Raw genomic sequence first — 13,763 nt, 5'->3', positions numbered from 1 at the left:
ATGTTTAGCCACATTTACAGACTGCCTACTGTGTTGAGTGACCAAACTGTCCCAGTCTGCCAGGACTAAGGGAGTTCCCAGGAAACTGGGACAAGTTGGTCATCCTTCTACTATGTGCAAATTGCTTTACAGGCATTATCTCATTAAACTCTCAAACCCACCTATGAGGTAGGTTGTCACATTTTTGGCATTTTACATTATAAAGGACACTTGGAGAGATCAAGCAGTTTACTCAAGCCACATAGCTAATTAATGGGAAGGGCAGAATCTGAACCCAGACCTGTATGACTCTAGGACCCAGGAATTTAACCATCACTCTGTGTGCATTAGGCTTCCCTTGTGGCTCAGCTGGTAAAGAATCCCCCTGGAATGTGGGAGACCTGGGTTTGATCCCTGGGTTGGGAAGAGCCCCTGGAGAAGAGAACAGCTACCCACTCTAGTATTCTGGCCTGGAGAATTCCATAGACTGTATAGTCCATGGGGTTGCAGAGTCAGACACAACTGAGCAACTTTCTGTTTTCTGTGTGCTTTTAGACTCCTCCAAAGGCACAGCCTTTAATTGCCTCTCACCACCTGGATCATTGCTAAACACCTTCCCACCTTCCTTTCTGTCTCCAAAACTTCCTGCTGCCCAGATGGCCTCCAGCAAAGGGAGAGACCTGGACACAGAGCTGAGTCAAGCCCAGTCTTGTATCTGAGCACAGCAGAGGCCCCTCCTTCCCTAGCAACAGACGCCAAAGCCTTGTGACTGGCTTCAGGACCTGAATACAAGCTCCTCCAGTGTTAAAATAAGCCGAGAGGAGGAGAAAAGAAGAATTCAGGCCCCAGAGGGATAGTTTGGTGAGTTGCTTCCTCCCTCTTCTCTGTGTTAGTGTGTAACTGTGCTTCAGATTTTTCTCTACTGTGAACTCAGTGTGTTCCTGGAAAAGTTCCAAGAGAAGGGCCCCTCAGTGGAAGGGAAGTATGACCATTGCAGGAAGCCACAGCACAGAGCCAGCAGAACCCCAAGGCTGCTGTTTCATTCTCCAGCTTTCCTTTCTCTCCTCTTCTACCAAGAAACTGCTCAGTGGGCTGAAGTCTATGACCTCAGAGAGGCAGCCCTGTGAACAGAGCTTTCAGAACATCTGTAAAGTTCCATGATCTGTGACATCCCCATTATCCTATAAGGAAGTGTGAATCTCAGAGCCACTGATAGAAGAGGAAGAAACTGAGAGAGCTCGTTGTTCCTTTTTCTAATAGGTCCAATTAGAATGGACAACATGAATGAGACAGATTGCACATCTCAGAAGGTAGGCGTGAATTTTTAAATGTGTTTCTTTTTTTGTTCAGTTCAGTTGCTCAGTTGTGTCCAACTCTTTGCAGCTCCATGGACTGCAGCACACCAGGCTTCCCTGTCCATCACCAACTCCTGGAGTTTACTCATACTCATGTCTATCGCGTCAGTGATGCCATCTAACCACCTCATCCTCTGTCATCCCCTTCTCCCGCCTTCAATCTTTCCCAGCATCAGGGTCTTTTCAAATGAGTCAGTTTTTCTCATCAAGTGGCCAAAGTATTGGAGTTTCAGCCTCAACATCAGTCCTTCCAATGAATATTCAGGACTGATTTCCTTGAGAATGGACTGGTTGGATCTCCTTGCAATCCAGGGGACTCTCAAGAGTCTTCTGCAACACCACAGTTCAAAAGCATCAATTCTTCGGTGCTCAGCTTTCTTTATACCTGTAGTATTTTCAGCAATGTAGGGAATTTGAAAGTAGGTAGGAAGGAGGCATTTCAATCACAAACCAATAGCCGTGTTAGATCTCCTTGACCAAGCATGTGCATGCCTGCATGCTCCATCCCTTCAGTCATGTCTGACTCTTTTCAGCCTTATGGACTGTCCCCACCAGGCTCCTCTATCCATGGGATTCTCTAAGCAAATATACTGGAATAGGTTGCCTTGCCCTCCTCCAGGGATCTTCCCAACCAGGGATTGGACCCATGTCTCCTGCATCTCCTGCTTTGCAGGCAGATTCTTTACCCACTGAGCTGCCTGGGAAGCCCCTGACCAAGCATGTATATTAATTTTTTGTTGTTGTGTCCTTGAATTATGCTTTGTGATGCATTCGCTTTTGGACATCTTCAGGTTTTGTTGAGAAAATTTCAGGAATAGACACCTTTATTTCCCTTCCTTTCCAAGGCTATTAGACCATTTATTCCATCCAACAGCTCCCAACACTGGATGTACGTAAGAATATACTGGGGAGTCTCTTGAAAATATGGAGATTTGGCCTCACTCCCAAAGATTCTGATTCAGAAGGTCTGAAGTAGAGCCCTGCAATCTGTATTTTTAGCTAAGATCCTAGTGATTCTGCTGTTCTGGTCTTCAAGTGAGCATTTGGGAACTGTTTCATGAAAGACTTGCAAACATCATGTACAGTTAGAAATAAGGCACCTGAAAGGAACAGTTCTACCCAATCTAAGTGGCAGAATCCTGGTGGAAAAGCTAAGATCCATTAAGTTGCTGTATATTGAGGTGTCCAGAGGAGCATTTTAAATCAAAATTTTGTAAAATTAAAGTTGATTTGTTGAGGGGGAAAAAAGTGAATTTATTGACAATTACTGAGCCTACCCCCGAAGTGAAAACACTCTGCTATTTACCAGAGAGAACACTTAAGCATTAATATTTTTAACAGACTGTTCTGGGTAGCCAGGTAGGTCTTACAAATCTCCATCTCTTTCACCTTGAAGGGGACACAGAGAGTTCTTAACCAAGTATGTTTAAGAAAACTCCTTTTGTTCTATGAATTGACTTCTAGATCTGCTGATCTTGTATGTGTCCCATGTATGCCTGTTCCATGAACTGAGCTGTTTTCTGCTATCATGGTTTTTACAGTTCTATATGTATAAATCTTAGTCTGTGCCTGTGAACCAGCTCAAAGTTTAATTTGTTTCTCAGAGGTTTGGCTTCTCTCCATTATGTTCTGAAAAATGCTCAATGTTAGTTTGCTTTCTTGCAAAATGTTGTTTTGCTTCTGCTCCAGTATTCTTGTCTGGAGAATCCCATGGACAGTGGAGCCTGGTGGGCTATAGTCCATGGGGTTGAAAAGAGTTGGACATGACTGAAAGTGACTTAGCACTAGCACTTTCTTTATTATCCCAAGAATGGCTTTTCTCCTTGTATGATGACTCAGCTGCCTCTGTGTGTATCTCTTGGCTGACCAACTCTCAATATAGAGGGGCATAAATATGTCTGACTCAAATCCAAAAAGAATCTATGGGCTTAAGTAACTGAGAAGTCCAAGTTGGTTCCTGGGGTCCAGATGATGTCACTGAGAGTCTTTCTCATTCTGTTGCTCTGCTTTATGATGGTTTTAACCTAAGGAAGGCTTTATTTTTTTCACATAAAGCAAAGATGGCTGTTTAGACTATCTCTTTCCCAATGGCTCTAGCAAAAGTGTCAGGAACAGCTATGATCAGCCCACCGTGGGTCACATGTCTATCCCTGAACCAATCATAGTGTCTGGAGGAGAGAGTATTCTGGTTGGCCAGACCTGTATCACATGCTCTGGCCTGGACACAGGTGCTGGACACTGTACAACAGTGTCCAACAACTAAAACTGGAGTAGAGCCAGTTATGTCCACTAGGGCTATATTCTGCCAGCTTTGCCAGTAAGATTAACTTTCCAATATGTCTGAGGGCTGAAATCAGGTTTATCCTAACCATAAACAGAAGCATGAATGCCAAGACACCTCCTGAATAATGTTAGTATTCTCCTCAACTGCAAAAGGTCAGGGTTTTTTGGTTTAACTACTTGTTCCCTCTCTTGTAACTTAAGATGTCCAAAATCTGTTTTTGTTTATTGTTTTTTAATGAAGACTTTCATTTTAAACAGATTTAAAAGTTAGGCCAAGGGAAATATTACCACAGACCATAAAAACTTCTTGCTTGCCAAGATAAAATGCAGGCAGCCCTAACTTATCAATCAGTAGATGTTGTACATCTGAACTCCTGAAAGAAATCATGAACAATTTCATTTCCCAAAAAATACTGTTGCCGAAATCTACCTTGGATGACCAGATTCCTTGCAGGTTGATGCTGAATTTTTTCATTTTGTTCACCTCTTAAGTGCGGATCTTGATACTAACTTCAGTAGTGAAGGAGCAGGCTCTTAGATGTGGTTGGTTGATTCTTAGATCCTTGAAACTGAGGTCAAGAGCAGAGAGACAGACACAGTGATTTAAATCAACAAAGCAAGTTCTCTAAGCAGAACAATAAGGTCATCTTGTTTAAGGTGGAGCCTGAGCAGCCTGATTCTGTTAGTGGATCTGATGCACTACAGTTTTTGAAACCACTGAATTAGGCCATTAGATCAGTGAACCTATTATATTTTTTCAAATTCCCAGGCTCAGTATGCATTTTTTTAAGAGTTTGCAAGTTTTTATTTAATTTTAAAATCAACACATTCTCAAAACAATTGTCATTTCCCATGTGTTGGGGTGCAAAGTAGTGTGTATTTAAAAGCACCTCTTCATGGCTAGTATGTCTTACCTTACCTTATGGTCCCATCACTCCATGGCAAACAGAAGAGGAAAAAGTGAAAGTGGTGACAGATTTTTTTTCTTCTTGGGCTCCAAAATCACTGTCGACGATCTCTGCAGCCATAAAATTAGAAGATGCTTGCTTCTTGGAAGGAAAGCTTTGACAAACCTAGACAGCATATTAAAAAGCAAAGATGTCACTTTGCTGACATAGGTCCATATAGTCAAAGCTCTGGTCTTTCTAGTAGTCATGGACTAATGTGAGAATTGGACAGTAAAGAAGGCTTAGCACAGAAGAACTGATGCTTTTGAATTGTGGTGCTGGAGAAGACTCTTGAGAGTCCCTTGGACAGCAAGGGCATCAAGCCAGTCAATCCTAAAGGAAATCAACCCTGAATACTCATTGGAAGGACTGATGCTGAAGCTGAAGCACCAATACTTTGGCCACCTGATGCGAAGAGCAGACTCATTGGAAAAGTCCCTGATGCTGGGAAAGATTGAAGGCAAAAGGAGAAGAGAATGGCAGAGGATGAGATGGTTGGATAACATCACTGATTCACATGAACTTGGGTGAACTCCAGGGGATGGTGAGGGACAGGGAGACTTGGTGTGCTATAGTGCATGGGGTTGCAGAGTCAGATATGACTTAGTGACTGAACAACAGCAACAATAACAAAATGTCCTACCTGTCCCCCATGAACCTTAGTTTCAGCTAGAACTGGATATAAAAAATCTCATACATGCCTGGCACATAATATTTGGAATAATGGCAGATGTTATTATTGTTAATGTTATTATTTTATGAGCTTGAGTCATCAGTGAGGAATTGGTTGGGGCATGGGGATGACTAACATCTGACTCATTTACCCCCTACATGTCTACCTTCTGCCACTTACCCTGCATGACTTAATTTGCTGACCCAAATAAATCTAATCTATCTAATAATGTCTCATCTTACACATGAGTTCAGTCCACAGTCATTGCCTAAGGTGAAAAACCACAGAGCCAAAATTGCACTGGCAGATTTCTTTAAACTACCTTTAAAGTACTGTGTAGCAACATATCTCAGTAAATCCAGCCCAGAGGTTTCCCTCTGTCACAGCTCCAGACAAAGTAGTTGTCTTGCTTCTAGGGCTTGGGTGTAGGAAAGAAACACGGGGCACCTCTCAACCCTGAAATCAGCTCTGAGGTGAAGAAGCACTAGGAACTGTGTGTGGCCATGGGAGCCACAGGTTCACCTCTGTCTGAGGCTCACTCCCAAGAACACACTCCCTGAATGGAACGGTGGACTCAAACACCCACACTCTTTAAATATATTCTTTTCTTTTCACAGGAAGCACAAGAGTTATTTATACCACCACATAAGCAAATTTCTGTTTGGAATTTTGCCAATGTGAAATGCAAGAGTCAAATTTTTTTTTTAAGTCAACCCCTTTAATTACAACCCAGGGTAGGGAAGCTGGGAGTGCCCTCAGATTTGGGTTCTTCCCAGGGGAAAAATACATGAATATCCTCATAGAAGGGTAGCCATGAGGAGATGCTAGAGAAGAGACAATAACTCTTAAGAATTGAAACCAATGGATAGTGGTGAGAAAGGTGTTTTATGGCAGAACTTTGTGCCTAAATCCTTTTCTGAGGAACTTTTTACTCATTGTGCACCTCAGAGGCTTGGAAATCTTTCCTAATTCCTGAAGACTGGCTTTGTATTTGTTTCCCACAGATCCTCAAAAGTGACTCCATACATCACATGAGCCACTCGCAGATGCGGCCAGAGTTGCCCCCTCTGCCTGCTTCTGCTAACGAAGAACCATCTGAACTCTATAAGGTATGTTCACCTGGCTGCTACTCTTCTGCTGGTAACAGTTGGGGGTCAAACAGACTTGACAGGTAGGATCAGAGGCCTCAGTCATTTCTGCCACTGGAAGAGGCTATCGCACAGTGGGAGAAAGAGCTTACGTAGTAGCACAAAGCTGGCCTTCTCAGTTACCTGCTGCGTTATTTAAATTCTCTGAACTTCTGCATATTCGACTATAAAATGAGAACAATTATTTCTACCTAATAGCCATGTACATAACAATAAAGACAATAGATGTAAATTACCTGATCACAAAGTTACTGCATGTTGAAAATCAACTGTTATCCTTGCCATCAGAAAGCATGCTCACAGTGGTCAGAGAGGTAAAACTGGTGTCCATTCCAAAAGTATTTGCACTCAGTGTGCAGAATGTTAGGCATGTGGGATGCCATGAGTCTCAGTGTGAGTGGAGCCTGGCCGAGAGGAGTCCAGGCTCCCTGTGTGATGTCCCTCATGTGACTCACTCTGCATTTCTCCCCTTGTAGACAGTCATGTCACACAGCTTTTATCCCCCCTTGATGCAACGCACATCATGGACCCTGGCTGCACCTTTCAAAGAGCAGCGCCACTACTGTGGACCCAGTGATTCCATTGCCAACAACTACTCCTTGACAGCTCGGGACCTGAAGCTGAAGGACCTGCTGAAAGTCTACCAGCCCGTCACCATCAATGTCCCCAGGGAAAAGATTGTTCAGGGGCTGCCATCAGGTATTTCCTGCAGTGTGTCATACCCACTTAGAATGGGGCTTTGGGAGATTTCTAATCCTGGGTTGTAGTCTGGGTCCACCTTTTCTATAGATAATTTTGGGTAACCTCGTGATGCCTCAGTTTCCTCATCTATGAAATGGGAATGACTGTAAAGGCTAGCATTATGTTTAACATACACCAAGCTTCTTGTTGACTGCTCAGTTCAGTTCAGTTGCTCAGTCGTCTTACTCTTTGTGACCCCATGGACGGCAGCATACCACGCCTCCCTGTCCATCACCAGCTCCCAGAGCTTGCTCAGATTCATGTCCATTGAGTTGATGATGCCATCTAACCTCCAACCATCTCATCCTCTGTCGTCCCTTTCTTCTCCTGCCTTCAATCTTTCCCAGTATCAGGGGCTTTTCTAATGAGTCAGTTCTTTGCATCAGGTGGCCAAAGTATTGGAGTTTCCCCTTCAGCATCAGTCCTTCCAATGAATATTCAGGACTAATCTCCTTTAGGATTGACTTGTTTGATCTCCTTGCAGTCCAAGGGACTCTCAAGAGTCTTCTTCATCTCCACAGTTCAAAAGCATCAATTCTTCAGTGCTCAGCTTTCCTTACAGTCCAACTCTCACATCCATAAATGACTACTGGGAAAGCCATAGCTTTGACTAGACAGACCTTTGTTGGCAAAGTAACGTCTCTGCTTTTTAATAATTCTGTCTAGGTTGCTCATAGCTTTTCTTGCCAAGAGCCCAATTGTCTTTTAATTTCATGGCTGCAGTCACCATCTGCAGTGATTTTGGAGCCCAACAAAATAAAATCTGTCGCTGTTTCTGTTGTTTCCCCATCTGTTAGCCCTGATGTGTTGGGACTGGATGCCATGATATTAGTTTTCTGAATGTTGGGTTTTAAGCCAACTTTTTTATTCTCCTCTTTCACTTTCATCAAGAGACTCTTTAGTTCTTCTTCACTTTCTGCCATAAGGGTGGTGTCATCTGCATATCTGATGTTATTGATATTTCTCCCAGCAATCTTGATTCCAGCTGTGCTTCATCCACCTCAGCATTTTGCATATAAGTTAAATAAGCAGGGTGACAATATACAGCCTTGATGTACTCCTTTCCCGATTTGGAACCAGTCTGATTTTCCATGTCCAGTTCTAACTGTTGCTTCTTGACCTACATACAGGTTTCTCAGGAGGCAGGTCAGGTGGTCTGGTATTCCCATCTCTAAGAATTTTCCACAATTTGTTGTGATGCACACAGTCAAAGGCTTTGGCATAGTCAATAAAGCAGAAGTAGATGTTTTTCTGGAACTCTCTTGCTTTTTCGATGATTGAACGGATGTTGGCAATTTGATCTCTGGTTCCTCTGACTTTTCTAAATCCAGCTTGTTGATTGCTGCATAACAAATTACTCCCAAACTCAATAGTTTAAAATAAGTTCCCTTTGTTATCTTACAGTTTTTATCAAGAATCTGGGCATGGCTTAACTGGCTCAGAGTCTCTCACAAGTGTAAAATCAAGGTATCCAAGGGCACAGTCATCTAAAGGCAACCAAGGAAGGATCTTCTTCCAAGCTTACTCACCTCCCCCACTTCCTGTTGGCCATAGACATCGGTTTGTTACTGAATGGGCCTATCCAAGGGCAACTCACAACATGACTCCTAGTTTCCCTTGGAGGAAATGAGATAGAAGAGAACCAGTAAGATAGAAACCACCATCTTTTGGGAGCTTAATTTTGAATGTGACATCCTACGGTTTTTGCCATTTTCTCTGTGTTAAAATTGAGTTGCTAAGTCCTGCCCACACTCAAGAGGACTATACAAGGGCACAGTTCCAGAAAGTGGAGATCCTTGGGGGTCATCTTGGTGGCCAAAAGTACCATAGTACTTTTTGTGTATTACTTTGTCTAGTCCCACTGGGTACACATATGTCTGCTTAAGGATATCCATTGGTAGTTTTTGTTAGAGATATGTTGGAGATTTGCAATCTGCCTGCTGTCTTAAACTCATTTTCATGTTTTTCTTCATTCTTTCTGTGCTGTGTCTGTGTGAATTCGTCAAATATATCTTCCAACTCACTAATTTGCTCTTCAACTCTGTTCAGTCTTGAGTTTATCCTGTATAATAAATGTTTTTTATTTTAATAACACTGTCTTTCATTTTCAGATTCCTTAATTGGTTTTACTTATGAGTGCCACCACCCTGGCCAGTTTCTTATTCTATTCTCATGGACATAACATTTTCAGTATCACTTGGAGGATCTTAAACATGTATTTGGGAGCAATATTAGTAGTGCTATATTATTTCCATTTTGTAAATATTTCCCTCAGTTGTTGAGTTTATTTGCTATCTTTCTTATATTGGTTTTTCTCAATGTTTTTCTCTTATATTGGTTTTTCCCATGTGTTATGGGATTTTAGTTTCAGGCTTATGTTGAGAGTTTTTCCCCTTCTTGCTACATGCATTTCCCATTTGTTGTTTAATTCACACACAATAAAATGCACAGATCTTAGTGTTCAGTTCAGTGAGTTTTGTCAGTTGTTTATACCACATTTGTATATAGCCACCACCCAAATAAGATATAGGGCATTTCCGTTACTAGAGGAAGTTCTCTTGTGCTCCTTTCCCATCAGTTCCTTCCTTTCCCTGGTACCATCCTGCCCCCTTTCTGATTTCTGTCACCATAAGTTAGTTTTGGTTGTTCACACATATAAATGTACTCAAACAGTGTACTCTTTTGACATACGTTTCAAAATCTTGCCTTTCTTCCTTATGCCTTCATCTGGCATCTTAGGACCCCAAATTAGTAACAGATCTTGTTATTGATGGCTTAGAACTTCCATTCTAAGGCGCTGTTTTAGGGATGTTGTAGATCTGGTCCCTGAGGTTATGTGAGGCTTGGCCTAGTTATTACCAGCCTTTCTTTGCTATCTGTGGCCACTATGTGAATTGAGAATGCAGCTGCTTTATCTGCATGACAGTGTTGCTGGCTTTTCAGCCTGTCTTCATGGGTAGGGCAGCCATGGCTTTATACTGTGAACCTAGCTTCAGTCCCCACAATCATGGTGTGTTTTGGATTTCATTATTCCTCCAGGTATCAATCACCTAATTATTTCTGCCTGCTTTTGGTGCCAGAAGCCAAGTTTAAGATTTTTACTTCACACTGTGTTTAAGTTCACATAGAAGAGCTTCTTTTTGAACAATGCATTGTCTTTTTAATTTTAAAGAATTTTTTCTGTTATTGTCATATTTGCAATTGTTGTTCAGTTGCTAAATCATGTTCTTCTCTTTGCAACCCTGAACTGTAGCATATGAGGCTTCCCTTCACTGTCTCCTAGAGTTTACTCAAAATCATGTCTGTTGGGTCAATGATGCCATTCAACTATCTCATCCTCTGCTGTCCCTTCTCCTTTTGCCTTCAATCTTTCCAAGCATCAGAGTATTTTCCAGTGAGTCAGTTCTTCACATCAGGTGGCCAGAGTATTGGAGCTTAGCTTCAGCATCAGTCCTTCCAGTTTATATTCAGGGTTGATTTCCTTTAGGATTGATATTTGGAGTAGATTGAGGAAATCAAAGTATGAACTCAGACTACATCTTGATTAAGAGTCTTCAATCCTCTGATTCTCTCAAAATATCAATTTCCTATTAGTATGTATTCAACATGTCTAAAATGACATGTTAATTTCTTAGACTAGACTCTTAAGCAAGTATCCAGTTAAGGTTTAATAGTAGAGTGATATATATATATATATATGTATACTTTATATATATATACATTTTGTATGTATATACATTGTATTTTATTTTTTAAATATGTATTTATTTTTGGCTGTGTCAGGTCTTATTTGGGGCATCAGGGATCTTTTGTTGTTGTGTGCAGGCTCTTTGTTGCTGGGTGTGGGCTTCTCTCTAGTTGTGGCATGTAGGCCCTAGAGTGTGCAGGATCAGTAGTTACAGCACATAGGCTTAGTTGCCCCACAACATGTAGGATCTTAGTTCCCCAAGCAAGGATTGAACCCAAATTCCTTACATTGGAAGTCGGATTCTCAACCACTAGGCCACCAGGGAGGTCCTGGTAATACAGTTTTATATTGTATTTATTAAATTTATTTATCACAAATGGTATTTATTATATTACCTTCTATTTGTTGCAAATTATATCATTTTTTCTATTTGCAATAATTATATTTATTGAAAATGATACTGGTTTTTCTATTTGTGATACTCATAATATTTCCTTTAAAATAAATAGCTTAAGTTTAAAAGTCTGAATCTATTTAAAGAAAAATATTTAGCAATAATACACGTAATGTTTAGAAAATAGAGCACTTAGGATTGGGGGTAAATTGAGGATATATTAATATTTGTCCAGTGTATGAGAGAACAGAAGGTATGCTCATGCCCATTTCACAGTTGAGGAAGCTGAGGCTTGGAGTGATGGTCACTTCTTCAGGGTCACACAGGTAATTAGCAGTACAGGTGGGACCAGGCTCTGCATCACCTGCTTCATCCCACCACACCAAGTCCACCCCTCTTAGTGTTCTCCTGGACTGCCCTAAGACTTGCATCCCTGTGGGCAGCAGATGGCCCAAGGTCACTGCCCATCACTGATATCTTTCTTCTCCACTGTTCTAGCAAATAAAAGCTCATCAGAGCCTAACAAGAAGAAAATGAAGTTCTCCCCCAAAGACAAAGAGGATCTCACTGGGTAAGGTGTTTCTATGGGCACAGGACACTAGAATGAACTGACGGAGAAGGCAATGGCACCCCACTCCAGTACTTTTGCCTGGAAAATCCCATGGACGGAGGAGCCTGGTGGGCTACAGTCCATGGGGTCGCTAAGAGTCGGACACGACTGAGTGACTTCACTTTCACTTTCCACTTTCATGCATTGGAGAAGGAAATGGCAACGCACTCCAGTGTTCCTGCCTGGAGAATCCCAGGGACGGTGGAGCCTGATGGGCTGCCGTCTATGGGATCGCACAGAGTTGGACACAACTGAAGCAACTTAGGAGGAGGAGGAGAATGAACTGAAGGTTATAGTCTCATGAAAGCCACACTCTGCTTCTTGACTTTAAAGCATTCCTGGATACCTAGTTACTTATGTTTTTTCCCACCAATACTCTGAATCCAATTTATTAAGGCTCTAAATAAAAATAAATTAGCTAACTAAGCAAAACCAGTGCTTACAAACTTATGAAGTATGGAGTGTTCATGGAACCAGGCACTAAGCTGTGTCTACTTTTCAGGATGAAGTCAGCCTCAACTTCCTTACCTATGAAGAAGGAGGTTGTGACATCTTTGACTTTCCCAGAAAGCAGACCAATGAGTCCGGAAGAACAGATTGATGTGATGTTACAGCAGGAGATGGAAATAGAAAGTAGAGAAACCAAACCATCTGAATCAGACTTGGAGGTACATTCTTATTGCCTCCTTTCTCTTAGTTTGCTAGGTATTACTCTTGACATCTCAGTGATTCCAAGCTGGAGAAAAGCAGTAGTCACCTGAGGAATGTTTTAAAAATACTGAAGCCCAAAGATAGACAGGTTGATTTCCCTTCTTCTTTCTCAACATTGCTATGGCTATTCAAGGTGAAGTAAGTTAGAAAGAGAAACACCAATACAGTATATTAACACATATATATGGAATTTAGATAGATGACAATGACGACCCTATAGGCAAAAACAGCAAAAAAGACACAGATGTATAGAACAGACTTTTGGACTATGTGGGAGAAGGCAAAGGTGGGATGATATGAGAGAACAGCACTGAAGCATGTATATTATTGTGTGTAAAATAGATGACCAGTGCAAGCTCAGTGCATGAAGCAGGGCACTCATGAAGCTCTGGGACAATCCAGAGGGATGGGGTGAGAAGGGCTTGGGGGTGGGTTTCAGGACGGGGGGTCACAGGTACACCTGTGGCTGATTCATGTCAATGATGGCAAAAACCACCACAATATTGTAAAGTAATTAGCCTCCAATTAAATGAATTATTTTTTAAAATAAATAAGTAAAGATACTGAAGTCCAGACCCCATGCAGACTACTGAATGAAGGTGTGCATGCACGAGTCTTCTGCTTTAGTAAGTCTTAGAAACCTGTGCCTTCAGGTCCTCTTAGAACATAGATTGCAAAATGGCTGCATAGAACATAGGCTGGGGTTGCCAGATTTTGAAAAACAAAACAAAAAACATGGCCCCAGTTTGAATTTCAGATAAACAATGAATAATTTTTAGTATATTCCAGTGCATCCTATATTTTATCCAGCACCCTGACCGTAAGTTAAATATGGCCTACAGATGTGTTTGGGAAATGAAAGAAATCTCACATAAGCTAAATTTCTAACCTCTCTTGAAAAAATTAATATATTTGAAACTGAACAATAGCTACCTCCTCTGGATGAGAAATACATTCTTTGGTTTGTCAGTCTCCACAGTTCCTTATTATTTTATTATGTCCAGCCAACGTTCAGTTATTAACATTACTAGCTTGGTCCCAGATAGACTTTTGAGCCTCTAACCCCTAACTTGAAAGAACTGCAAAGCTTTAGAGCAAAGAGCTTTTGAATTTATAGTGTATAGTAAAATGATTAACAATAAAAACTAATAGTGACTGAGAATGTGCTATTAGCAAAATTCCATACTAAACTTTCTAGATGCTTGACCCCATTCAGGACCTGGGGACTATGATT

General features: G+C 41.5%; 1 protein-coding gene across 2 annotated transcripts in view; it reads left to right on the top strand.

Moving 5' to 3' along the window:
- The first annotated feature begins 635 nt into the window (after nucleotides 1-635).
- The window catches only part of DNAH3 (dynein axonemal heavy chain 3), a 249,628-nt gene continuing 236,500 nt past the window's right edge, over nucleotides 636-13,763 (top strand). For both annotated transcript variants that reach the window (XM_040257140.1, XM_040257147.1), the window contains exons 1-6: nucleotides 636-840; nucleotides 1,240-1,289; nucleotides 6,242-6,346; nucleotides 6,862-7,084; nucleotides 11,707-11,779; nucleotides 12,321-12,486. In XM_040257140.1, the coding sequence (XP_040113074.1) occupies nucleotides 1,251-1,289; nucleotides 6,242-6,346; nucleotides 6,862-7,084; nucleotides 11,707-11,779; nucleotides 12,321-12,486 (606 nt within the window). In that variant the 5' untranslated portion in view covers nucleotides 636-840; nucleotides 1,240-1,250. The remainder of the gene's footprint in view (nucleotides 841-1,239; nucleotides 1,290-6,241; nucleotides 6,347-6,861; nucleotides 7,085-11,706; nucleotides 11,780-12,320; nucleotides 12,487-13,763) is intronic.

The sequence above is a fragment of the Oryx dammah genome, unplaced genomic scaffold, assembly GCF_014754425.2.
Source record: "Oryx dammah isolate SB20612 unplaced genomic scaffold, SCBI_Odam_1.1 HiC_scaffold_2, whole genome shotgun sequence".
Lineage (NCBI taxonomy): Eukaryota > Metazoa > Chordata > Mammalia > Artiodactyla > Bovidae > Oryx > Oryx dammah.
This window is presented reverse-complemented; position numbering and strand designations above follow the sequence as displayed.